The sequence below is a fragment of the Leptodactylus fuscus genome, chromosome 7, assembly GCF_031893055.1.
Source record: "Leptodactylus fuscus isolate aLepFus1 chromosome 7, aLepFus1.hap2, whole genome shotgun sequence".
NCBI lineage: Eukaryota > Metazoa > Chordata > Amphibia > Anura > Leptodactylidae > Leptodactylus > Leptodactylus fuscus.
This window is the reverse complement of record NC_134271.1, coordinates 49,028,806-49,056,216: the sequence shown is the minus strand read 5'-3', so window position 1 is coordinate 49,056,216 and position 27,411 is coordinate 49,028,806. Positions and strand designations below refer to the sequence as shown.

Genomic DNA, 27,411 nt, shown 5'->3' with positions numbered 1-27,411 from the left:
GAAACTGGCACTATATGGCAGTAGCAAGAAATGAGGGTATTTATAACCCCAATATATTCTTTGAATTCCCAGTCAGACAATGGCACTGTATACCAGTAGTAAAAATTGTGGGTGCACGTAACCCCAATATATTCTTTGAATTCCCAGTCAGACAATGGCACTGTATACCAGTAGTAAAAATTGTGGGTGCACGTAACCCCAATATATTCTTTGAATTACCAGTCAGAAACTGGCACTATATGGCAGTAGCAAGAAATGAGGGTATTTATAACCCCAATATATTCTTTGAATTCCCAGTCAGACAATGGCACTGTATACCAGTAGTAAAAATTGTGGGTGCACGTAACCCCAATATATTCTTTGAATTACCAGTCAGAAACTGGCACTATATGGCAGTAGCAAGAAATGAGGGTATTTATAACCCCAATATATTCTTTGAATTCCCAGTCAGACAATGGCACTGTATACCAGTAGTAAAAATTGTGGGTGCACGTAACCCCAATATATTCTTTGAATTACCAGTCAGACACTGGCACTATATGGCAGTAGCAAGAAATGAGGGTATTTGTATTCCCAATATACTCTTTGAATTCCCAGTCAGACAATGGCACTGTATACCAGTAGTAAAAATTGTGGGTGCACGTAACCCCAATATATTCTTTGAATTCCCAGTCAGACAATGGCACTGTATACCAGTAGTAAAAATTGTGGGTGCACGTAACCCCAATATATTCTTTGAATTCCCAGTCAGAAACTGGCACTATATGGCAGTAGCAAGAAATGAGGGTATTTGTATTCCCAATATACTCTTTGAATTCCCAGTCAGACAATGGCACTGTATACCAGTAGTAAAAATTGTGGGTGCACGTAACCCCAATATATTCTTTGAATTCCCAGTCAGAAACTGGCACTATATGGCAGTAGCAAGAAATGAGGGTATTTGTATTCCCAATATACTCTTTGAATTCCCAGTCAGACAATGGCACTGTATACCAGTAGTAAAAATTGTGGGTGCACGTAACCCCAATATATTCTTTGAATTACCAGTCAGAAACTGGCACTATATGGCAGTAGCAAGAAATGAGGGTATTTATAACCCCAATATATTCTTTGAATTCCCAGTCAGACAATGGCACTGTATACCAGTAGTAAAAATTGTGGGTGCACGTAACCCCAATATATTCTTTGAATTACCAGTCAGAAACTGGCACTATATGGCAGTAGCAAGAAATGAGGGTATTTGTATTCCCAATATACTCTTTGAATTCCCAGTCAGACAATGGCACTGTATACCAGTAGTAAAAATTGTGGGTGCACGTAACCCCAATATATTCTTTGAATTACCAGTCAGACACTGGCACTATATGGCAGTAGCAAGAAATGAGGGTATTTGTATTCCCAATATACTCTTTGAATTCCCAGTCAGACAATGGCACTGTATACCAGTAGTAAAAATTGTGGGTGCACGTAACCCCAATATATTCTTTGAATTACCAGTCAGAAACTGGCACTATATGGCAGTAGCAAGAAATGAGGGTATTTATAACCCCAATATATTCTTTGAATTCCCAGTCAGACAATGGCACTGTATACCAGTAGTAAAAATTGTGGGTGCACGTAACCCCAATATATTCTTTGAATTCCCAGTCAGACAATGGCACTGTATACCAGTAGTAAAAATTGTGGGTGCACGTAACCCCAATATATTCTTTGAATTACCAGTCAGAAACTGGCACTATATGGCAGTAGCAAGAAATGAGGGTATTTATAACCCCAATATATTCTTTGAATTCCCAGTCAGACAATGGCACTGTATACCAGTAGTAAAAATTGTGGGTGCACGTAACCCCAATATATTCTTTGAATTACCAGTCAGAAACTGGCACTATATGGCAGTAGCAAGAAATGAGGGTATTTGTATTCCCAATATACTCTTTGAATTCCCAGTCAGACAATGGCACTGTATACCAGTAGTAAAAATTGTGGGTGCACGTAACCCCAATATATTCTTTGAATTCCCAGTCAGAAACTGGCACTATATGGCAGTAGCAAGAAATGAGGGTATTTGTATTCCCAATATACTCTTTGAATTCCCAGTCAGACAATGGCACTGTATACCAGTAGTAAAAATTGTGGGTGCACGTAACCCCAATATATTCTTTGAATTACCAGTCAGAAACTGGCACTATATGGCAGTAGCAAGAAATGAGGGTATTTATAACCCCAATATATTCTTTGAATTCCCAGTCAGACAATGGCACTGTATACCAGTAGTAAAAATTGTGGGTGCACGTAACCCCAATATATTCTTTGAATTACCAGTCAGAAACTGGCACTATATGGCAGTAGCAAGAAATGAGGGTATTTATAACCCCAATATATTCTTTGAATTCCCAGTCAGACAATGGCACTGTATACCAGTAGTAAAAATTGTGGGTGCACGTAACCCCAATATATTCTTTGAATTACCAGTCAGACACTGGCACTATATGGCAGTAGCAAGAAATGAGGGTATTTGTATTCCCAATATACTCTTTGAATTCCCAGTCAGACAATGGCACTGTATACCAGTAGTAAAAATTGTGGGTGCACGTAACCCCAATATATTCTTTGAATTCCCAGTCAGACAATGGCACTGTATACCAGTAGTAAAAATTGTGGGTGCACGTAACCCCAATATATTCTTTGAATTCCCAGTCAGAAACTGGCACTATATGGCAGTAGCAAGAAATGAGGGTATTTGTATTCCCAATATACTCTTTGAATTCCCAGTCAGACAATGGCACTGTATACCAGTAGTAAAAATTGTGGGTGCACGTAACCCCAATATATTCTTTGAATTACCAGTCAGAAACTGGCACTATATGGCAGTAGCAAGAAATGAGGGTATTTGTATTTCCAATATACTCTTTGAATTCCCAGTCAGACAATGGCACTGTATACCAGTAGTAAAAATTGTGGGTGCACGTAACCCCAATATATTCTTTGAATTACCAGTCAGACACTGGCACTATATGGCAGTAGCAAGAAATGAGGGTATTTGTATTCCCAATATACTCTTTGAATTCCCAGTCAGACAATGGCACTGTATACCAGTAGTAAAAATTGTGGGTGCACGTAACCCCAATATATTCTTTGAATTCCCAGTCAGACAATGGCACTATATGGCAGTAGCAAGAAATGAGGGTATTTATAACCCCAATATATTCTTTGAATTCCCAGTCAGACAATGGCACTGTATACCAGTAGTAAAAATTGTGGGTGCACGTAACCCCAATATATTCTTTGAATTACCAGTCAGAAACTGGCACTATATGGCAGTAGCAAGAAATGAGGGTATTTATAACCCCAATATATTCTTTGAATTCCCAGTCAGACAATGGCACTGTATACCAGTAGTAAAAATTGTGGGTGCACGTAACCCCAATATATTCTTTGAATTCCCAGTCAGACACTGGCACTATATGGCAGTAGCAAGAAATGAGGGTATTTGTATTCCCAATATATTCTTTGAATTCCCAGTCAGACAATGGCACTGTATACCAGTAGTAAAAATTGTGGGTGCACGTAACCCCAATATATTCTTTGAATTCCCAGTCAGACACTGGCACTATATGGCAGTAGCAAGAAATGAGGGTATTTGTATTCCCAATATATTCTTTGAATTCCCAGTCAGACAATGGCACTGTATACCAGTAGTAAAAATTGTGGGTGCACGTAACCCCAATATATTCTTTGAATTCCCAGTCAGACACTGGCACTATATGGCAGTAGCAAGAAATGAGGGTATTTGTATTCCCAATATATTCTTTGAATTCCCAGTCAGACAATGGCACTGTATACCAGTAGTAAAAATTGTGGGTGTATATAGCCCCAATTCTATTGCTAGGGGACTTGCAGGGTATTTCTGGGGTGAAGGTGGGGGGGCACACCGTTGGAACGGGTATCGGGGTATATATCGGGTATACGGGAATACACTGACAGTGTATTCCATTCAGGATCCTGGGAAAGCTGGGTTGCGGCGATTGAGCCCGTCAGTGCCACGTTACACTGACAAGCTTCTCCCTGGAATTTAGCTCTTATAAGAGCTGTTGGTTGTCTTCTCCTTCCTATCCTAGCCTGTCCCTGCCTACCCAGAATCTAAGCCCTAGCTAGCTGGACGGAAACCTCCGTCCTCGGTGAATTGCAAGCTCAGAATGACGCGAAGCTGGGCGTCGCTGTTCTTTTAAATTAGAGGTCACATGTTTTCGGCAGCCAATGGGTTTTGCCTACTTTTTTCAACGTCACCGGTGTCGTAGTTCCTGTCCCACCTACCCTGCGCTGTTATTGGAGCAAAAAAGGCGCCAGGGAAGGTGGGAGGGGAATCGAGTAATGGCGCACTTTACCACGCGGTGTTCGATTCGATTCGAACATGCCGAACAGCCTAATATCCGATCGAACATGAGTTCGATAGAACACTGTTCGCTCATCTCTAGTTTTAAGTTATATTTTATTTATGCATATTGGGACCTATACTGCCAAGAACTGCCTGTGCCCAAATCAATGAAAGTTCCTCTTTAAAAAGAGGTTACCTGACTATAGACTGTAATGGGGTCCACTGGGTTTCCACCCGAAAAATGCACATAGAAAAGTGCTGCTTGCTGGACTATATGCTGAACCCGGAGGAGAGAGTCCTCCATGCAGGACTTTTCTCTCCATCTTCACATGACTTATAAGCGGACTTAAATCTTAATGTATGTGGGACTTGTAGTATCATTGTTCACACTCAAGCCTTAAAAACGTTTCAGTGATCTCTATTTCTTAATTAAAAAAAAATGTATTTGTAAAAGTATTGAAAGTTAAACGGTTTTTTTTCTTTTTAATCCAAATCATAAGTCCAAGTGTCAGCAATCTCCGTCCTAGGAGATGAAGACTCTTCAGATGTCGTTTCCACATTGTTGCCATTATCTGCAAACAAAATGTAATGCTCATGAATATTAATACATGGCAGCAGAACTGCTCACAGCATAGAATTAGAGAACGCCTTCCATAGCTTTACATCTTGTCAAAAATAAATTGGAAAGGATCATGGAAAGTGACTGATTCTAGGACTAGAATCTGAGGTGGTGTGGTCTTGGTGATTGCTAACCTAGATGACTCTACCTATAGTTTTCTAGTTTAGAGCCTCTTTTAAGAGCTCTTGTATCCTCACGTTATATTTCGCCTGCACGCTATCAAAGTAGATAATGATATACTCATCTTTTTACATTGTCTCTAATCTGACAAAATGTTTGATTGCTTTTTTTCCTTATTGGTTCACAATGTCTATAATCTATGATTTGATGGAATGACGTTTACTTTATTAAAAATGTAGGCACGGTCTGAATGAAAACCTTTTATTCTTTCAATAAAAATTATTAAAAGCAAATACTAATTCACTGAGTGGAAGAGAGCGTTAGAATTTTCTAACTGCAGTTATATGTTATAAAACCATCATATTCAATGTTTGCTTGAATAAAGGCTCTCTACTGTATTTAGTGCTTCTGGGTGGGAACTCAGTTCACCCCACACAGATCTAACTAGCCTGTGACATGGTTCTGTTCTGTGCACCATATAGCAAAACTGACTATTTGCATTTTGTGATGTGCATGAGGCCTAACAACACTTACTTACCTAATGCTGGGTCCAATGAATCTACATTGTGATTCCTGGCTTGACTGTCTTTGTGGTCTATCTCATCCATGTGTTCATTAACTATTTCTTGGATTACAGGTCTTTTAGTCTTAAAAGCTGCAGCCTCTGGTTGAGTATGTGTAGGAGCTGACAATTCATTGGTATATATACTTAATGGATGAAGCTGAGGCTGCTCATTGTTCCCAGTGTCTGTTGTCAGTTCTTCTCTCTCCCAGTCACTGTCACTCTCATCACTATTTCCAGATATCACTTCAATCCTTGGTCGATACACCTGTTATAGGACATGATGGGTAAAGAAAAGTCACATCAAAAATGTTTACAAATAAGGGAATATAAAAAAAAAACTAAAAAAAACTTGATAGTCTTCAGTAGTTGATACCTTTTTAATGGCTATTAATGATGACAGATTACAACGCTTCGGAACTCTAGGCTCCTTTCTCAAGTAAATTTAAAAACCATTTCTGAAGGATGCATATTTATATACAAAAGGACACACGGTGGCTCAGTGGTTAGCACTGCAGCCTTGCAGTGCTAGAGTCTTGGGTTCAAATCCTGCCAAGGACAACATCTGCAAGGAGTTTCTATGTTCTCCCCGTGTTTGCGTGGATTTCCTCCCATCCTCCAAAAACATACTGATAGGGAAGAATGTACATTGTGAGCCCTATATAGGGTTCACAATCTACATAAAAAAAAAAATGTTTAGAAATAAAAGGGCCCTAAAATGTAAAGCTTCTGACACCCAAAGGCAGCAAGAATTACCTGACCAGTGTCAGACCCAATCCATCTGATACTGACTGATGACCAATCCTGTGGATCGGTTATCAGTATAGAAAACATTGCTGTGGCTGGAAAACTAATGTGTGTCAGAGTCTGGTAGACATCCAGAGGAAAAATGAATCTACCTTAGTAGTAGGGATGTTCTCCTCCGTGTCTGAGGGTAGCTCCTTAATGTCCACATCTTCCAAGTCTGGCAAATCCTGTATTATAAACAATAAGGAAGCAAAATATTATATTTACACACCATTTTACCCAGCACTGATATTCTCTGCAAAAGCACTGACTTCAAAAGGAATGGGAAACATAGAGGAAATTCTTATACGTGTCCTTTTTCCGCAACGTGTAGCATCAGTTTAAGGCCCCACGATACGCAAACGCAGATTTTTTTTTTTTTGTTGCAGATTTTGCTGTGGCTTTTTGAGTCAAAGCCAAGAGTATCTACAAGAGGAATAAGGAAATGTATAGGAAATTCTTATACTTCTACCTTCAGCTCAGTCTCACGTGGAAATGCAGCGTTTATTCTTGAAGATTTTGCTGCTTTTTTTAAGCGTGAAAAGGAAAGGGAAATATAAAGGAATCACTTAGATGTTTCTCTTCTGTTAAATCCACTCCTTAGTTTGGCTCTAAATAATGCAGCAAAATCTGCAATTAAAAAGGCTGCGCTTCCGCAACGTAGGGCCTTTGCCTTAAGGGGTTTACTATTATTATCTATTCGTTTTCTAACCTGACAAGCTTTTTTATGCTGCCCATGTACTGGAGTGGATTTGCAGCTTTATTTGCCCCTTTTAAAAAGATGCAAGTCATAAATACAGCGTAAAAAGGTTCTCCGCCTAGGCTATGCCCTATTTTCCCAGAAAAAAGCAAAAGTCGGGAAGGAACATAAAATAAATGCGTCTCATTGATTTCAGTGCGTCCATTCACATGTCAGTTTTTCATGGCTGTCAAAAAAACGGACATGCTGCACCTCTGTCCATTTTGATGGTCAAACAGACCCAATAAAAATCAATTTATCGATTTTTAAAAGATGTCAAATGGATGTCAAAGGTTGGTTCAAAAAAGACAGATTAATAAAATTCATTCGTTTTTTTTTTTTTTCACTGACAGTTAAGACTGATACAAAATGGATAACGCTGTCATCAAAACTGAAAAATACAATGGATGCAAAATGGATGTTAAAAATGACCTTAAGCTATATCCACACGACAGCATTAGAGTCAATGTCTGTGAATGGGGCTAGTCACTTGACTCAATATAGGTCATGTTTTCAGGGATCCCTCCATACATCTTAATGTAGGATCTGTGAAAACGACCCCCTCTCACGAGCAAGAGGGGCATGAAAGATGGATGCTTTTCACGACTTTTTACACCTCAGTCATGTGAGAAGTAGCTCTAGGCTGAAGCCACACGTGGTGTAAACACCAAAAACCAAAGCGTCCTACAGTCCCTGCAAAGTGGATGAGATTCTAGCAAATTCTATCCACACATTGCAGAGGAAATGCTGAGATGTCCAAAACCGCAGGAAAACTCAGCGAACTTTCTGTTAAAAAACGCTGTGAGAAAACTGCAATGCGTTTCCGCCACGGTTTTTCCTACTGAATTTTTTGGCTACGGCCTGTAATGTGGGATTAGAAAAATGTGATGGCTTTTTTTCAATATAAGGATCATACTTGTCCAAGTATCACAGCTCTGCACTATTGAAATGAATGGGTCTGAGGTAGTGAACACAACAGTGCAGTTTTTCAGAAAACATTTTTTTTTCAAATCCTGTTCAAACCTTTTACATTCACTTAGGTTTTATTGGAATGTTTTTCATACTGTTAAAGTAAATCTGATAACATTAAAATATATATTAGGACTTTTTCCTGTTATGAGAAAGAGAAGGAAACATGACAGATATTCAGATGGCTGACAAGTCATGAAGTCTGTCTCACATACATCAATATAAAGCTTTTCTGTGGCCTTTAGAGGAACAATCTCTATATCATCAGCATTGACCAGTCCCGTAGTCAGAGAACCTTCCTTGTTCATCTCCTCCAGTGATTCTAAAGACAAAATGTAATATGATCAGCTGTACAGCAATTGTAGAAAAAATGATGGAAGTATGTGGTAGCATAAACAAGAGAGAACAAAACCATGCAAAAGAATTGCGCTATTTTAAGGGTAAAAAAGAACTTTATACACTTCCCTCCCAGCACCATATTCGCATATAGTTAATAGCATCATAATACTGTGGTGCTGCTGGATGCCAGTTTTAATATAGTATTGTAGTGTATTGGACAAGCAAACAAGTGACTGCATTCTGGTGCCTGGTGTGGACCCCCCCCCCCCTTTTTTTTTTTTTTTTTTTAAATATAAAAAAACATCTTGAGGCCAGGGCCCCACATTGTGATAACGCCACGATTTGGTCAGGCAAAAACGCAGCTTATTACGATACCAGCCAAGCGGATTGGATTTTGCCTATTTCAATCCACATATTGTAACAAAATCTTCGCAGTAGAAATGCTTCAATTTCAAGAACCATGTTTTTTTTTCTAAATCACACCATGTCAATTAATGCCTATGGAAACGCTAGAGGAAAACTCTGCAGAAAACAATGTGATGCGTTATTGTTGCTGTTTTTTACTGCAGCTACGTATGTCTGCAGCCATTTTCTTGTGGCCGCTTACACAGTAGGCTGGTGTAAGAGGCCATTTTCTTGTGGCCACGGGCACGCACAGTTGGCTCTGCCCGATGGCAAAGCCGACTGCGCATGCCTACAAGATTAAAACCCAGAACGGAAGAAGACACACGGAGAGGGCGTTCCATAAGTAGATAGAAGGCGTCGCTGGAGATTTCTCTCGCAGCATTGGGGACGCCCCCAGTGCTGTTTGAGTGCTAGGGACCGCCCCCAGTGCTGCGAGAGAACTCATTTGCATATCGAAGAAAACCCAGATTTCTACCGAACGACAGCGCGGAGAAGACATCTAAAGGTAGGAGAAGAATAGCCTTTCTTAAGACTATTCCTACGTGTTAGTCAGAAAAAAAGGGTATCCAATGATAGGATCCCTTTAATGCTTTTCTCTAGATCTTCCTCAGAATATGGTAATTAATGTAGTTAATAGTCATTCCTGTCTTATTCATTCATTTACTTACCATTTATAAGACAATGAGAATCTGCATCCACACTCCATAATTTGTTTTTATTCCCAGCATTGTACTCTTGTTCTGTTAAAGTGTGGAAATCAGTATCCACATCAGGAGATGTCTCAGCTTGTTTCTGCCTGTCGTCTTCAAGAATCTGTACAAGTGGACCTCTTGGAGAGTCATTGTTCATGTTATAGGTTAACTCTTCATAGGCCTCAAAAGTTTCTTCAACAAATCTTTGGATCTTCTCTTGAGACTCTTCATTCTTACAGTGTTTCTCTTCCACGTCAGCGACAACTGTCTCAGCAACCATTGTTTCTAAGCAGTGAATGACAATGTAAAACATAAGGACAAAAATAAGGCTATATAAGGAATAAAAGGACATAATGGGTTATATTGGAAGACTAACCTTAATTTATTACTACAATTAGCAACCTACCAATAGGTAGATTGAAAGATCATTAACACGATACAGTGGTGGTAGCCAGGTGTAAACCCCAAGTGGCATCTTTAGGCACAAACCAAGAGCGGAATCCAAATCCATTTAAATGGATTTCAGGATAATTAATTCTTTAGGCACACTTTGGATCAAGGGTTACCTATTATATACTGTAAACAACGAAAAGGGGCACCCCCACTAGAAAATATTAAAACTTAACCTTTATTGGTGGTTCATTAAAAATAGGTGCACAAACACAGAATACGGCCCCCATGTACAAGGCAGCAGGTATATATGTGTGTAAAATTGCCCAGTCCCTAGTAGTGTTAGGTATTTACTTGCTCCCCTCCCTATTCCACAACAAGGAGATTACTATAGGTAGTAAACAGAGTTTACAACAGAGTGGTTTAATTAATTCTTTATTTTATCTCATTGGTAATGTATTTCAGGGACACAGAGCTCCTATAGCAGTCCAAAAATTCCATACCAGTTAGAATTTTTTCTTTAGCCCCCAGCATTCCTGAGCAATCGGTTTCAGCACCCAATATGCTAACTAAGGTCTACAGTCAGGTGGACTCAGACTATCTGCCCACATACCAGGACCACCCACCTCTCTGTACAGAGCATAATTAGCATATTAGGTGGTAAAACTAACTGCTAACATAGCTACATTAGAAAACTAGTGTAGGATTGGAACATCTTTGTCACATAGCTGTGATTTGCTCCAAAGATGCGCCACTTTGTTGATTATGTGCCCATCTTGCTACTTTTTAAGGCAGTGGATGGGAGAGACTTTGGCCCATCAGAAAACTAGGGCAAGCGATACCTGAAATCCGATCTCCTCAGATCTGCAGCAATCCTATCTACATTGAAATTACGATGTGTTTCATACCTTCTTTTTCCATTGTCTTCCTGCACTTCCTCTCCTCAGCTTGCCTCCTGATTTCAGATAAAGCATCAATACTATCTTGGATTTTCTTCCTTTCTTTGGTCTCCCAACGCTCTCTCTCCTCCATTTCTGCTTCCCGCCCTCCTCTGGACCAGGCTTCAGCACATGCTCTGTTGATGGAATGTAATGGTAAGAAGTACTGTAATTTATCAAGTCTTGTGAATTTTTGAGCCTTTTTTCAAAAACATTTTGTGTCGTTTTGCTTTTTTATGCTGCTTATTTCACTTCTGAAAAGGTTAAAAATTCCCCATAAATCTCCCCCCTAGAGTTGTACAATAAATTATATACTTTCTACATTTAAGAGGCCGTTGAATCAGGTTGTATATATATGTTTTACCTGTCTTTCGGAAATACTGGTCTGTCATCCAGATATGTTAACCCTTTCAACCGCACTGTAACTATCCTTCTGTAATTAGGAATCTTCTTAATAAATTCATTTCCCATCAGGTTTAATACATGCTACAGGAAAAAGCAATAGATAAAATGATCGCGATCAATGTGGGCAGAAACGTAGTTTGACTTTACACACAGGATCTAAAACAGACAGCAGAATTAACTTGAAGATACATGGCTTACATCTGCTGATACAAACAACTGGAAGGAATTTGCTTGGGATATAAATTAAATTTCCAAAATAAAAAATAAACCAAAAATGTCACATATAGAGATGAGCGAACAGTATAATGTTCGAGGTTCGATATTCGTTTGGAGTAGCCCCTCAATATTCAACTACTCAAATCGAATATCAAACCCTATTATAGTCTATGGGGGGAAAATGCTCGTTTCAGGGGTAGGCAACGTTCGATCAAATTACATTTACCAAGTCCACGAGTGAGGATCGGGCTGGATCCTCCGAGAAGTCTTCTCCGTGCAGCGTCCCTGCAGCGTCTTCCGGCTCTGAATTCACTCTGCCAGGCATCGGGGCTGGGCAGAGCTGACTGCGCATGCCCGCACTACAAGTGGGCATGCGCAGTCGGCTCTGCCCAGGCCCGATGCCTGGCAGAGTGAATTCAGAGCCGGAAGACGCCGCGAGGGAAGCTGCACGGAGAAGACTTCTAAAGGTAGGAGAAGAACCAGCGTTGATTGTCCGACTGTATAGCATTCGGCCAATCAATGCTGGTTCTGCATCAAACTTTTCCATTCGAATAGCGAGTGGTACTCGATCGAGTACGAGTATTTCGAATACCATAGTATTCGATCGAATACCTACTCGCTCATCTCTAGTCACATACTATTGGTAGTTAAACTAATCTTTCTAATTAGGCCACCAAGTTAGTAATGACTAGTGGTACTGAAGGATTGATGAACCGGTATCTTCATCCAACCTCATCTACTATATGACTATGTCTTTACCAATCCTTACATTTAGATGTATTCATTCTAACTTGACTCCATATGAGCTTAAAGGAAAGGTAAGGGAGGACTATTCTGTACATGCCAGCTGCTACCATGTCTCTCTCAATTTTTCAAATGTATGGATGACCAGCGAATTTGGTGTGTGGCATGTGACTATATTGTTATTTACAGAGGGTAAGATTAACAACCGATTCCATGAATTCCTTACCAATGCTTTACTTTTTCCATAGTTTTAAGGTTTATGGACCATGAAGTGTGATGGCTTTTTATATTTCAATATATAAGCTTACCAGATTTGGCATCTTTTCAAGGATATCAATTACTGCAGGATCATCCAATTTATTGTGAGATAAATCCAGGACACTAATACTGTGGCATTCCTGTAGGTGCTGCACATCTTCTACTGTTTGTAATAGGTTATGAGAAATCTGAAGAGTGTTCAGAACTGGAAGACAAGCTGGAATACAAGCACAATAAGGCAGATGAACTAATACAAGTGTCACAGAATTCTGGGGTGTAAATAACATTTCTGAACTGTTTTAGGGCTCTTTCACGCGGGGGTGGGGGGCGGATTTTGACCATATTTTGACTCGGGGAGCCAAGTCAAAATATGGTCAAAACCCGCTAGCCACGATGTCACAGTTGCGGCTTCCCCCACCCCAGAGTCGGCTCAAATGAATGGGCGGACAACGGAGGTTGCGGCCGTCAGGCGGAAGCCGCGGCTCAGCGAGCCGTCAATCCGCCTGAAGAAAGGGCAGCTCGCTTCTTTTTTTCCCGCTATTGGCAGCTGCCGATAGCGGAAAAAAGAACACTAGTGGTCTCCATAGACCACCATTGTAAGGGGTAGATCATGACGTGGATTCCGCTGTCAAAATCCGCCCCTTTGGCCCCATGTGAACTAGCCCTTAGACATTTGCTATACCTTGTCTTGTAACGATGTCTGGCTTAGTAGGAAAGGGAGTGGGGCTTCAGTTGACACAGTATACCACAAAAGTGCCAAAAACTAGGCTAATATCCATATTTGCCATCCAGCATCAGCCCCTGTGATAAATCTAACTATTAGACACTATCAGAAAATGTGCCCAATGACATTAAAATAGAATGATGTTAGTATCGACCCCCTACTTTTACTATAAACCCTGATATTAACCCTTCTAAATAGCTTCTGAAGTTTAGTATAGAATACTAAACAGCATCGCCAGTTCTGTGTTCACCATAACTCCCATAGACTGTGGTAAAGACAGCAATGCACATTCTCAAACTTTCTCATGTTGGATGTCTTGCTTGACACAATAGAGTCATCAGACACTTGTGAGTTTCCTACACCATAAATGTCAAGGGTCAGAATGTCCCTTTAATTACTAGTAAATGAAATGTGACATATACTCAGCCCCTATATGACTGCAAGCAGCGCATGCAGACTAAAGCTGCCCATACTTGATATAGAAGTCAGCCAAATGTTCAGTCATTTCTGACTCCACCAGAGACAAGACTGTGCATAGATTTTTAAAGTGGGGTAAAGATAACAGGTTGCTGTTACACAGAAATGGTAGTGATTTATCATCCACAAGAACTAAGGAATGGACATGCAGAACTCCAACATGCCATACAACAATACGTAAGGCACATGCATAACATTATTAGGCAAATACTGAACTTGCCACTCACAAAGGTTTTCTATAGTCTTGATGTAATTGTTGGAGAGGTTGAGGGAGTCAAGTTTTTGTAGGTGTTCAAGATTCTCAATTTTGTTAATGACGTTTTGATGTAAAAAAAGACAACGTAGTTCTGTCTGAGCTTCCAGATTCTCGATCTTCTGCAGACCATTACATTCCAGCCAAAGACATTTCAAGCCTGTATATTCTTCTAGATTTTCCAAACGCATAAATCCTGGGTGATGAAAACAAAACCAATATAAGAAAAAATGCACAAAGGCTTGTATATTGAGTAGAGAAGCCTGTAAGCAATATTTTGCTAGAGAAGAATATGGTCCCATACTTGCCGGTAAAAAGTGACTACATGACTGAATTGTTTCATCAGAAGAGACAAACTACCACTAACGCAGAAGGAGATAGCGACAAACTTACATTTTACAAGGAGAACATCGGTCATTGTCCCTTTCAGACAATCCCTGTCCATATTCCGTATTAGAGTTTATGGATACCAAATGAACATGTCTGATTCTCAGAGCTGATGTGACAAATGTTTCCTCCTGCTCTGGAGGACACAGCTATGACCACTAGGTGTATAACCTCTATTACAAAATTGTCTGAATACTGTATAAGCAATGCCGTCCCTGCTACCTCTTGTGTCACCCCCTCTACCTCATAGATTGTAAGCTCTTGCAAGCAGGGCCCTCAATCTCATTGTGTGAAATGACGTTCTTTGTTATGTATCTGTCTGTATTTGAACCCTACAAATTGTACAGCGCTGTGGAATATGTTGGCGCTTATAACCTGCCAAAACCTTCAAAGAGATTCTCCACCATAAGCAATGACATGGGACTTTAAGTCTAGGTTCTAAGGGCAAGATTGTCTTACAGTCAAAAGTCTTTAAATGTGTAAGTCAGAGCTCATGTCCCTAAGAATCAGTCTGCCTTACATTATATGTCACCAGGAACCTTGATAGTAACAGCCACAGTGCACAAGGGACTCAAAGCGCAGGTAGCGTTGGGAAGTCAAAGGTTACCAGACAGGCACTCATCCCCAACACTCACTAGAGCCAGTTGCTTATAGGAAGCCAATTTACCTATAAAGTAAGGAAAGAAGCCCACACACACACGGAGAGAACATACACACTCCATGTAGATACTGCCCTTGGTCAAATTCGAAACCAAGAAAGACAGTAATGTTAGCCACTGAACCATCATGTTACCTTGGATTTTACATGTATTTTACAGATGACATGTGGTCATAGCATGATTTGTCTGTAAAAACCATACAGCCCAAAGCTGTTATTCTGCGTTTTACTTACATCACTACATACACATGCGCCACGTTACACCTCTGCATTTCTAACTGTTATCACATTGTATATGTTTCACATCTGCATTTTTACTTGAGTTAACACATGCTACACATTACACATCTGCGTTTTACCTGTGTAACACATGCTACACATTACATATCTGCAGCTTTACCTGTATAACACATACTACTCATTACACAACTGCATTTTTACCTGTGTTAGCACATAGTACGTTTTATATCTGCATTTTTACTCATGTCAATACATACTAAACGTTACAAACCTGTGTTTTTACCTATGTTAACACATATTACAAAGTTGTGTTTTTACTTATGTTAACACACACTATTCATTACACATCTGCATTTTTACCTGTGTAACACATACTACTCATTACACATCTGCAGTTTTACCTGTATAACACATGCTACACATTACACATCTGCGTTTTACCTGTGTAACACATGCTACACATTACACATCTGCAGTTTTACCTGTATAACACATGCTACACATTACACATCTGCGTTTTACCTGTGTAACACATACTACTCATTACACATCTGCAGTTTTACCTGTATAACACATGCTACACATTACACAACTGCATTTTTACCTGTGTTAGCACATAGTACGTTTTATATCTGCATTTTTACTCATGTCAATACATACTAAACGTTACAAACTTGTGTTTTTACCTATGTTAACACATATTACAAAGTTGTGTTTTTACTTATGTTAACACACACTATTCATTACACATCTGCATTTTTACCTGTATAACACATACTACACATTACACAACTGCAGTTTTACCTGTGTAACACATACTACACATTACACTTCTGCAGTTTTACCTGTATAACACATACTACACATTACACTTCTGCAGTTTTACCTGTATAACAAATACTACACAACTGCATTTTTACCTGTATAACACATACTACACATTACACATCTGCAGTTTTACCTGTATAACACATACTACACAACTGCATTCTTACCTGTATAACACATACTACACATTACACTTCTGCAGTTTTACCTGTATAACACATACTACACAACTGCATTCTTACCTGTATAACACATACTAAACATTACACATCTGCAGTTTTACCTGTATAACACATACTACACATTACACAACTGCAGTTTTACCTGTATAACACATACTACACAACTGCAGTTTTACCTGTATAACACATACTACACATTACACATCTGCAGTTTTACCTGTATAACACATACTACTCATTACACATCTGCATTTTTACCTGTGTAACACATACTACACATTACACATCTGCAGTTTTACCTGTATAACACATACTACTCATTACACAACTGCATTTTTACCTGTGTTAGCACATAGTACGTTTCATATCTGCATTTTTACTCATGTCAATACATACTAAACGTTACAAACCTGTGTTTTTACCTATGTTAACACATATTACAAATTTGTGTTTTTACTTATGTTAACACACACTATTCATTACACATCTGCATTTTTACCTGTATAACACATACTACACATTACACAACTGCAGTTTTACCTGTATAACACATACTACACATTACACTTCTGCAGTTTTACCTGTATAACACATAGTACACATTACACATCTGCAGTTTTACCTGTATAACACATACTACTCATTACACATCTGCAGTTTTACCTGTATAACACATACTACACATTACACATCTGAAGTTTTACCTGTATAACACATACTACACATTACACATCTGCAGTTTTACCTGTATAACACATACTACACATTACACTTCTGCAGTTTTACCTGTGTAACACATACTACACATTACACATCTGCAGTTTTACCTGTATAACACATACTACTCATGACACATCTGCAGTTTTACCTGTGTAACACATACTACACATTACACATCTGTGCTATTTACCTGGGTAACACACACTACACATTACACAACTGCATTTTTACCTGTGTTAGCACATAGTACGTTTTATATCTGCATTTTTACTCATGTCAATACATACTAAACGTTACAAACTTGTGTTTTTACCTATGTTAACACATATTACAAAGTTGTGTTTTTACTTATGTTAACACACACTATTCATTACACATCTGCATTTTTACCTGTATAACACATACTACACATTACACAACTGCAGTTTTACCTGTGTAACACATACTACACATTACACTTCTGCAGTTTTACCTGTATAACACATACTACACATTACACTTCTGCAGTTTTACCTGTATAACAAATACTACACAACTGCATTTTTACCTGTATAACACATACTACACATTACACATCTGCAGTTTTACCTGTATAACACATACTACACAACTGCATTCTTACCTGTATAACACATACTACACATTACACTTCTGCAGTTTTACCTGTATAACACATACTACACAACTGCATTCTTACCTGTATAACACATACTAAACATTACACATCTGCAGTTTTACCTGTATAACACATACTACACATTACACAACTGCAGTTTTACCTGTATAACACATACTACACAACTGCAGTTTTACCTGTATAACACATACTACACATTACACATCTGCAGTTTTACCTGTATAACACATACTACTCATTACACATCTGCATTTTTACCTGTGTAACACATACTACACATTACACATCTGCAGTTTTACCTGTATAACACATACTACTCATTACACAACTGCATTTTTACCTGTGTTAGCACATAGTACGTTTCATATCTGCATTTTTACTCATGTCAATACATACTAAACGTTACAAACCTGTGTTTTTACCTATGTTAACACATATTACAAATTTGTGTTTTTACTTATGTTAACACACACTATTCATTACACATCTGCATTTTTACCTGTATAACACATACTACACATTACACAACTGCAGTTTTACCTGTATAACACATACTACACATTACACTTCTGCAGTTTTACCTGTGTAACACATACTACACATTACACATCTGCAGTTTTACCTGTATAACACATAGTACACATTACACATCTGCAGTTTTACCTGTATAACACATACTACTCATTACACATCTGCAGTTTTACCTGTATAACACATACTACACATTACACATCTGAAGTTTTACCTGTATAACACATACTACACATTACACATCTGCAGTTTTACCTGTATAACACATACTACACATTACACTTCTGCAGTTTTACCTGTGTAACACATACTACACATTACACTTCTGCAGTTTTACCTGTATAACACATGCTACACATTACACATCTGTGCTATTTACCTGGGTAACACACACTACACATTACATAACTGCATTTTTACCTGTATAACATATACTACACATTACACATCTGCATTTTTACCTGTATAACACATACTACACATTACACAACTGCAGTTTTACCTGTATAACACATACTACACATTACACAACTGCAGTTTTACCTGTATAACACATACTACACATTACACAACTGCAGTTTTACCTGTATAACACATACTACACATTACACAACTGCAGTTTTACCTGTATAACACATACTACTCATGACACATCTGCAGTTTTACCTGTGTAACACATACTACACATTACACATCTGCAGTTTTACCTGTATAACACATACTACACATTACACTTCTGCAGTTTTACCTGTGTAACACATACTACACATTACACATCTGCAGTTTTACCTGTATAACACATACTACACATTACACATCTGCAGTTTTATCTGTATAACACATACTACACATTACACTTCTGCAGTTTTACCTGTGTAACACATACTACACATTACACATCTGCAGTTTTACCTGTATAACACATACTACACATTACACTTCTGCAGTTTTACCTGTATAACACATACTACACATTACACAACTGCAGTTTTACCTGTATAACACATACTACACATTACACAACTGCAGTTTTACCTGTATAACACATACTACTCATGACACATCTGCAGTTTTACCTGTGTAACACATACTACACATTACACATCTGTGCTATTTACCTGGGTAACACACACTACACATTACATAACTGCATTTTTACCTGTATAACATATACTACACATTACACATCTGCAGTTTTACCTGTGTAACACATACTACTCATTACACATCTGCAGTTTTACCTGTGTAACACATACTACTCATGACACATCTGCATTTTTAAATGATAAATGTGATTGACTTTAGCCATTTAGTTATTATTTCTAATTACCGTATTTTCCGGACTATAAGACGCACTTTTTTCCCCCCAAATTTGGGGGGAAAAGAAGGGTGCGTCTTATAGTCCGAATGTGGCGCCTGGCACCCGCTGTAATAGAGAGGCGGAAGCCGGAAAGGAATAGACGCCGGGGCCTGAGACATCGCTGTGCTCCTCTGCCCTGCATGAAGCCAGCAGCGGGAGGAGTGATGCTATTCTGCTCCTCCGTCCCCCCGCCGCTGGCTTCATGCAGGGCAGAGGAGCGCAGCGATGTCTCAGGCCCGGCACCTGTGCCAGCGTCTATCCCTCCCCGGCATCCGCCTCTCTAGTACAGCGGATGCCGAGTCAGTATCGGTGGCCCCTTCTCCCCCGGGGCCGGTCCCCACCGGCCCCGTACCTGTAGAGTTGCAGGCCAGCTCCTGGGCAGCGATATCGCAGGAGCCGACCTGTTCGGGTGACAGCCGGGAGCCTAATGAGGCTCCGAGGCCTGTCACTGCTGTATTAGTATTGCGGCTGGTCTCTATGACCAGCCGTAATACTAATAGACAGAATGTCCCATAGACGGCAATACAGTTGTATTGCCGTCTATGGGACTTGCAATCAAGTGACCGCAGGTTCAAGCCCCCGGGGGGGAATAAAATAGTAAAAAAAAAAAAAAAAAAGCTTTAAAAATATAAATAAAAGTTCTAAATCACCTCCTGTCCCTAGAAAAAAAAAAATTATATATATATATATATATATATATATATATATATATATATATATATATATATATCTCATAAACCACCGGGTTTTTTTTCAATACAAGGTGATCTAAGCAATAGATATTCCCCAAAATGGTATAACTAAAAAGTACAGCTGGCCCCACAAAAAAAAACACTCTATGCATCCCCGTACAGCTGCAGGGTCACCTGTCAATGTGGCCTTGCAGCTGTTGCAAAACTACAACTCCCATATATTAAATATTTTACCATTTTTTGCTTCAAAATTTTTTTCCCCTATTTTCCTCCTCTAAAACCTAGGTGCGTCTTATAGTCCGAAAAATACGGCAAATTTACTTTCTTGAATAGTTTTGTATTTTGCTTACCTTTGTAATGTAAGTACAAAGTGTCATTGAGGTGAGGTGTTACATACAATTTATGCTGCTTGCACAAGTCTCTCAGATACTGTTTGGTTAACCTAGAACAAGACAAAAAGGATAAGAAAATAACTATTTATCATCTAATCAAAAAGATTTTAAATGGTCGCTATCTTTTCTGACAACTTAGTCACATTTCATAGAGCATGCGATTCTGGACCAAAATGTAATGTACTTTAGGTAAAAATGTTAAAGGGGTTGTCCAGGCAAAACTTTTAAAGTTTAAATCTGCTGGGGAAAGTGAAAAAAAAAAACAACAAAAAACGTATACTCACCTGACCCTGTTGCTCCAGTGTTGTCCCGCGCCTACCAATTTGTCTGCTCTCCCGCGTCTCTTCCGGTGTTGTGCTGAAGCTGCATGTGACTGCTAAGGCCAATCAGCGGTCTCATTGAGCCTCAGAAGGAGGACCCATGATGTCACAGGTAGCGACATTCAGGTCCTTCACTGATTGGCCTTGGCGGTCATATGACCACTGAAGCCAATCAGCAGCTTCAGCACAACAATGGAATACATCACTGGAGCCGATGAACTGGGAGGCGCAGGAGGACACTGTAGCAACGGGGACAGGTGACTATGGATTTATTTTATATTTTTCACAACTTATTTAAACTTTAAAATGGTTGACCATTTTTGCCTGGACAACCCCTTTAAATGTGCTGTCTATGTGTGGATCTATGGATCTTTACCAGTGTTTGTATGGGCTCAGTGCGCATACTGCAATTACCTGGGGCCATAGTCTTTATCCTTGGTATTTGCCGAGCAGGTTACTTCTTTGGGATCTCCAGATTTTGTACAGACAGGGATTTCAGCTTTGAGACACAAGAAAGAAAGAGTAAGTTGCAGTTTTTATGTAAAGGAGAAACAGTTGCAGGTTTCATCCAGTAAGCTATTATTATATGTATGTCACTTGCTACAGGAAGTCTGTTAGGTGAACTATGTTAGTTATTATCTATGCTGCTATAACACACTGAAATTCCCCATGGTATGACTATTAAAGGATCATCTTATCTTAAAGGAACATTTTACAAAACGGTCGTGAAAAATGCACATTTCATGAACCCCTCATACATTTTAGTGTATTGAATGATCTGTGAAAATGGACAAAAATAGGACATGACGTATTTTTTGATGATCCATTAAAACAGAAAAAACATGGGTCATGTGAATAGCCCCATTCACATTCAGTAACTTTAATACAGCTGCGTGAATGGTGTTATAAATGGGTTTCACGCAGCTGGTTTTCTGCTTATTTTTTCTGCTAGCTGAAAAAATCATGTAGCAGAAAAAAAAACTGTCCAATTCAGTGCCAAATTCTTACATGTGAAAGTACATTTATTGACCCTGAAAGGGGTTTTCCCATTTGTGGCTTATTAACATAATGTCCATAACCCTTTTCGGGTATGTTCACACGGTGGAATTTGCTAGCGGAAAAAGAAGCGAGGCAGATTCCACGTCAAAATCCGCTTTAAAAAACTCTATGTGAACATACCCTTCTTGTATGAGCAGAGTACCGTATTTTCCATTCACTTCTATAGGACTTTCAAGAATAGCCTGAATACTACATTGGTATGCGATCTGTCAGTCTTACACCCGAACCCTGTACAGATCATCTGTTCTAGCTGTTGGGTGCCAGAAGCTGCTAGTGAATGGGTAGCACGTACAGTGCTGCTCCTATACAAATAATACTGCATAGTGTAGGGAACTGCAACGCTGCCCCTATTACTTGTATAGGAACACCGCTGCACGCACCGCCCATCCACTAGTAGGTTCTGGCATCCAGAGGCTACTGGAACATATAATATGTGCAAGGTATGGGTGTTGGAACCCGACCAGATCACATAATGATCACCTATCCTGTGGACAGGTCATCAATATTAAAATTTTGTTTGGGGGTTAGACAACCCCTTTAACGGATTATGGGTTTCAGCTATTCAGATGCAATTTGCTTAATATGAATCGGGCTCCATACTGTTTCTAGCACATTGATATATCTATCACACAACTACAATCTTTCTTGATGATGAAAAAAAAGTTGGGATGGACATTGCAATCTAGAAAATCCACTCAGATCCATGCGGTGAGGCCCTTACACAGTGGCGTACCTATAGGGGCGCAGTGGTAACCCTTACTACCAGGCCATGAACCCTGAGGAGGCACCAAAGATCCCTCTTACACATAAATATACCAATATTCTACATGGCACCAGACAGGCAGGCTCAGGAGCTTCAAGTTCACGCTTACATTTACACTTGACTACCAGTAACCTGCTTCAGATGGTTGAGAGCAGAAAACAGCCATCAGGCAAGAAAAACAGATAGACCTAAAGTGCTGGTTTTGCAGCCAATAAGAATCCAGCTTTCTTTCTATCAGTTCTAATTAAAATGAAACCAGTGATGTGATTGGTTGCTGTGAGCGCTCCTGATCCTCTGTATTTCTACCAAGTGTTGTCACCTACCGGGCCGCGTTACCTCCCCTGCACCTGTCTCTTGTCGGACCTTACTGCAGGCGCTATTCTGGTTGCTCCATGCTTCTTCTACTTGCTGCTCTGCTGCTGCTGGCTGCATTTTACCCTCCGAATCACAAAATGACTTCTATGTGAATCTCCACAGAATTCCCGCTGCGCCTTAGAAAAGGGATCAAACAGGGCGCAAATTCATCTGGAACCTGTATAGTAAAGTCAGCGCGTCTAAGGTTACCATGGGATCTAACTATAGCTATCCCAGCAGCCATTGCGGCCCATAGCGTCTTCCTTAGTAACGACGCACTTGGTTACGCCGTAGTCAAGCTGTTTTAAGACTCCTCCCACAGGAAGTGACGTTTTCTCGCGTTTACCCGCGCTTCTGCTGGGTGTAGTTTAGTTCATTCACGTTTGCGTGTACAGGGAGGCCGAATATAGGCTAGGGCTACACATTAACCTTGGCTGTGATGTGACTATCGCCTAAACAAAGATTCCTGTGTTGTCCCTGTGAGTCCTCCTCTAATATGAGTGAATGGAGGTGAATTTTGACTAAAAAGTGCTGTAGCTGCAACTTCAGGCGCAAAAGATAAAGCAGTGTGAGGAGTTGCAGTTATATCAACCTCAATGCAACTCCAGTCACTGAAATTACTGAAGAAATCGCATGATAACGTTATCATCTTATAGTTGCATGACAGGAGTTTCTGTGTAAACCTAAAAATTGCTGTGTCAACCTAGCCTTAACCTTTGTGGAAATGATCAGGACTGAGTAGGCTTAAAGGGGCTCTATCAGCAAAATCATGCTGATCGAGCCCCACATATGCGTGAAAAGCCTTTAAAAAGGCTATTCAGGCACCGTAAATGTTATATTAAACTACCCCCCCCCCCCCCGTTTTAAAATTAAACCCTGAAAAAGAATGTTATCTATTTACGGATCGTGCACTGTGGGCAGCATACAGGGTGTGTCTTCTTCCACGCCTCTTCTTCCTCTGACGTCCTCCGGTCCCGTCCTCCTCCGGCACTCGCGAGCAGACACTGATATAAAAAAATGGCCTGGGCGCATGCGCAGTAGCATGCGGCTTCTACTACGGCTACTGCGCAGGCGCCCAGGCCATTTTTTTATATCAGTGTCCGCTCGAGAGCGCCGGAGGACGGGACCAGAGGACATCGGAGGAAGAAAAGGCGTGGATGAAGAAGACGGCGCACCCTGAATGCCTGCCCACAGTGTACGATGCGTAAGTAGATAACATTCTTTTTTAGGGTTTTATTTTAAAACGGGTGGGGGGGTAGTTTAATATAACTTTTACGGGGCCTGAATAGCCTTTTTAAAGGCTATTCACGCATATGTGGGGCTCGATCAGCATGATTTTGCTGATAGAGCCCCTTTAACCACAGACTCTGGCTCAGATTTACTATTAGATACCTCTGTGGTGTTAGGGTCACACTAGCGTCGCCTCTCCATTGTTCAGGTCTGTTGGAGGACACAATCAATGAAGAGGCGCATCTGTAAAACAATGGTTACACAGGGGATCCAACAGACCCCATTGACTATAATGGGGTGTGCTGGGTGTCTATCATTTAACCACTTCCGGACCGTCCCATAGACTATAAATGTTCCGGAAGTGGTTTCCTTGTTCTGACAGGACGTACCGGTACGTCCAATCAGAACACAGCAGCTGCACAAGATCGTGCAGCTGCTTTCACTGGGAGCCGGCTGTAACTTCAGCCAGAGCTCTCAGAGAGAAGACAGGGAAGGTTTATTCCCTTCCCTGCCTTCTCGATCGCTGTGTATACAGCGCTCAATGAGCGAATACATGGCTATGGGCGCCGCCATGATGCGGCTGCCCTCTGACCCTGCGGTCACGTGATCCACCAGGAGCAGCGTCTTGCAAGAGCTGCTGGGTCCTACAGGACCCAGATCAGCTGTGTATAGCAGCGTGCAGGAGGCGATCAGCTGTGTATAGCAGCGTGCAGGAGGCTGTATTCCCCTGCAACTGGGGCTAAATGTACCAGCCCCAGTTATAGGATAAATCAGCCTCCAGTACAAAAAAAAAAGTGATAAGATGGCCCCAAAGGTCTCTTATGGGGACACCATTTGAAAAAAAAATATTAAAAAATTAATGAAAAAGTTTTAAAAAAATGAAATAAAATAATAAAAAAAATAAGTAAAATAATACGCCAATAAAATGATGTTATTAAAGGTTATAGCCCCACCCCCAATGACATCATATAAAATAAAAGTTGCCATAATGGAGAGGAAAAACTATTTTATAAAGTTTTTCAGTTGCACTTAGTGTTATTAAATAAAAAAGAAAAGTGAAAACCAGACACAATTTCCCTCCTATTATGTTTATATTTTCCCGGATATAAAAAAAAAATTAAAACACATTCGAAAATAAAAACAACATTAAAATAAAGCCCTATGTGTCGCCGAAAAAAGTCGCAAAAATTAGTTGAATGAGACATGAGAAAAATGTTACAACCCTCTAAACTGCACATACAAAATAAATCTAAAATGTGTCTGGTCCTGGACCACAAATTGGCCCGTTACTGAAGTGGTTAAACTAAAATCAGTAGAGGAAATAGCCCTCTGTGCTGGAGTCTCCGGCGCAGTGTATGCCACTACACATATGAATGATTCTGGGCTAAAACTAAATACTCGAGAGGCAGAATAAAACTGTCCTAAAATTCTTACTCAAAGTAAGCCAACTGCTTTATGATATAAACTTAGACTAGTCAGTCTCAAGATATACCATATTTATCATCCAATATCAGTAACTGTGATAAATTGAATTAAGGTGAATTTTCAGACTGTCTGAGTTTATATTTTTAAACTATTAGTAAATCTGAGCCTCTATGGTCAGACAGAATCAGTATGCTTCTTATTATTTGTACAATTTTTTATAATATAATTAGAGTTAAGAATTTTATTTTGTACTCCATCCAAAGCTCGTTCCGAATCTGACTCAAAACCTGGAAATTATAGTGTTATCATCTGTTATCGAAATATGTCGGGGGAAAAAAAAACAATAGCCTTACTAGATACAGTTATTCTGATCCCGTGGAGCTTGTTCCATGTTTCAGAGATCCCCTCCTTTTTCTTTATTCCCTATTAGTTACTGGACAGTGGATCAATAGGCTAGAGAGTTTGACCCTCTGTATGGGATTGGGGTTGAAGTGTATTTTTTATCATAATGACATACAGGTATGAAGGAGGTCAGTCAGCACAGGCAATCGATTAAAAACTAAGCACAATTTGAGTATTCGCTCAGTTCACTCAAAGCACTTGAATCTGATGGTGGACACCAAGTAGCACTTGGGGGCTTATCTGCATATTTACAGTCCTATGAAAAAGTTTGGGCACCCCTATTAATCTTAATCATCTTTAGTTCTAAATATTTTGGTGTTTGCAGCAGCCATTTCAGTTTGATATATCTAATAACTGATGGACACAGTAATATTTCAGGATTGAAATGAGGTTTATTGTACTCACAGAAAATGTGCAATATGCATTAAACCAAAATTTGACCGGTGCAAAAGTATGGGCACCTCAACAGAAAAGTAACATTAATATTTAGTAGATCCTCCTTTTGCCTCTAGTCGCTTCCTGTAGCTTTTAATCAGTTCCTGGATCCTGGATGAAGGTATTTTGGACCATTCCTCTTTACAAAACAATTCAAGTTCAGTTAAGTTTGATGGTCGCTGAGCATGGACAGCCCGCTTCAAATCATCCCACAGATGTTCAATGATATTCAGGTCTGGGGACTGGGATGGCCACTCTAGAACATTGTAATTGTTGCTCTGCATGAATGCCTGAGTCGATTTGGAGCAGTGTTTTGGATCATTGTCTTGCTGAAATATCCATCCCCGGCGTAACTTCAACTTCGTCACTGATTCTTGAACATTATTCTCAAGAATCTGCTGATACTGAGTGGAATCCATGCGACCCTCAACTTTAACAAGATTCCCGGTGCTGGCATTGGACACACAGCCCCAAAGCATGATGGAACCTCCACCAAATTTTACAATGGGTAGCAAGTGTTTTTCTTGGAATGCTGTTTTTTTTGGACACCATGCATAACGCCTTTTTGTATGACCAAACAACTCAATCTTTGTTTCATCAGTCCACAGGACCTTCTTCCAAAATGAAGCTGGCTTGTCCAAATGTGCTTTTGCATACCTCAGGCGACTCTTGTTTGTGGCGTGCTTGCAGAAATGGCTTCTTTCTCATCACTCTCCCATACAGTTTCTCCTTGTGCAAAGTGTGCTGTATTGTTGACCGATGCACAGTGACACCATCTGCAGCAA

The 27,411-nt window shown here is 39.8% G+C and overlaps 1 protein-coding gene across 1 annotated transcript; it reads right to left on the bottom strand.

The window, feature by feature from the left end:
- Positions 1 to 4,858: 4,858 nt before the first annotated feature.
- Positions 4,859 to 23,212, bottom strand: DNAAF1 (dynein axonemal assembly factor 1). Its single transcript, XM_075283395.1, has 12 exons — positions 23,104 to 23,212; positions 21,373 to 21,457; positions 20,597 to 20,688; positions 13,986 to 14,207; positions 12,608 to 12,774; positions 11,299 to 11,420; positions 10,905 to 11,071; positions 9,583 to 9,891; positions 8,386 to 8,492; positions 6,576 to 6,650; positions 5,653 to 5,944; positions 4,859 to 4,947 (listed from the first exon to the last, which is right to left on the bottom strand). Exons 1-12 carry the CDS (start codon positions 23,210 to 23,212, stop codon positions 4,859 to 4,861), a joined length of 1,836 nt encoding a protein of 611 aa, XP_075139496.1.
- Positions 23,213 to 27,411: the final 4,199 nt, after the last annotated feature.

Bases quoted from the DNA above. Each gene is read 5' to 3' on its own strand.
- DNAAF1 (XM_075283395.1), bottom strand. From the start codon at position 23,212: ATGCAGCCAGCAGCAGCAGAGCAGCAAGTAGAAGAAGCATGGAGCAAC. The intron at 20,689-21,372 runs GTAATTGCAGTA...GTCTTGTTCTAG, and splicing joins GATAAAGACTATGGCCCCAG to GTTAACCAAACAGTATCTGA. The intron at 14,208-20,596 runs GTAAGCAAAATA...TTCATCACCCAG, and splicing joins TTTGTACTTACATTACAAAG to GATTTATGCGTTTGGAAAAT.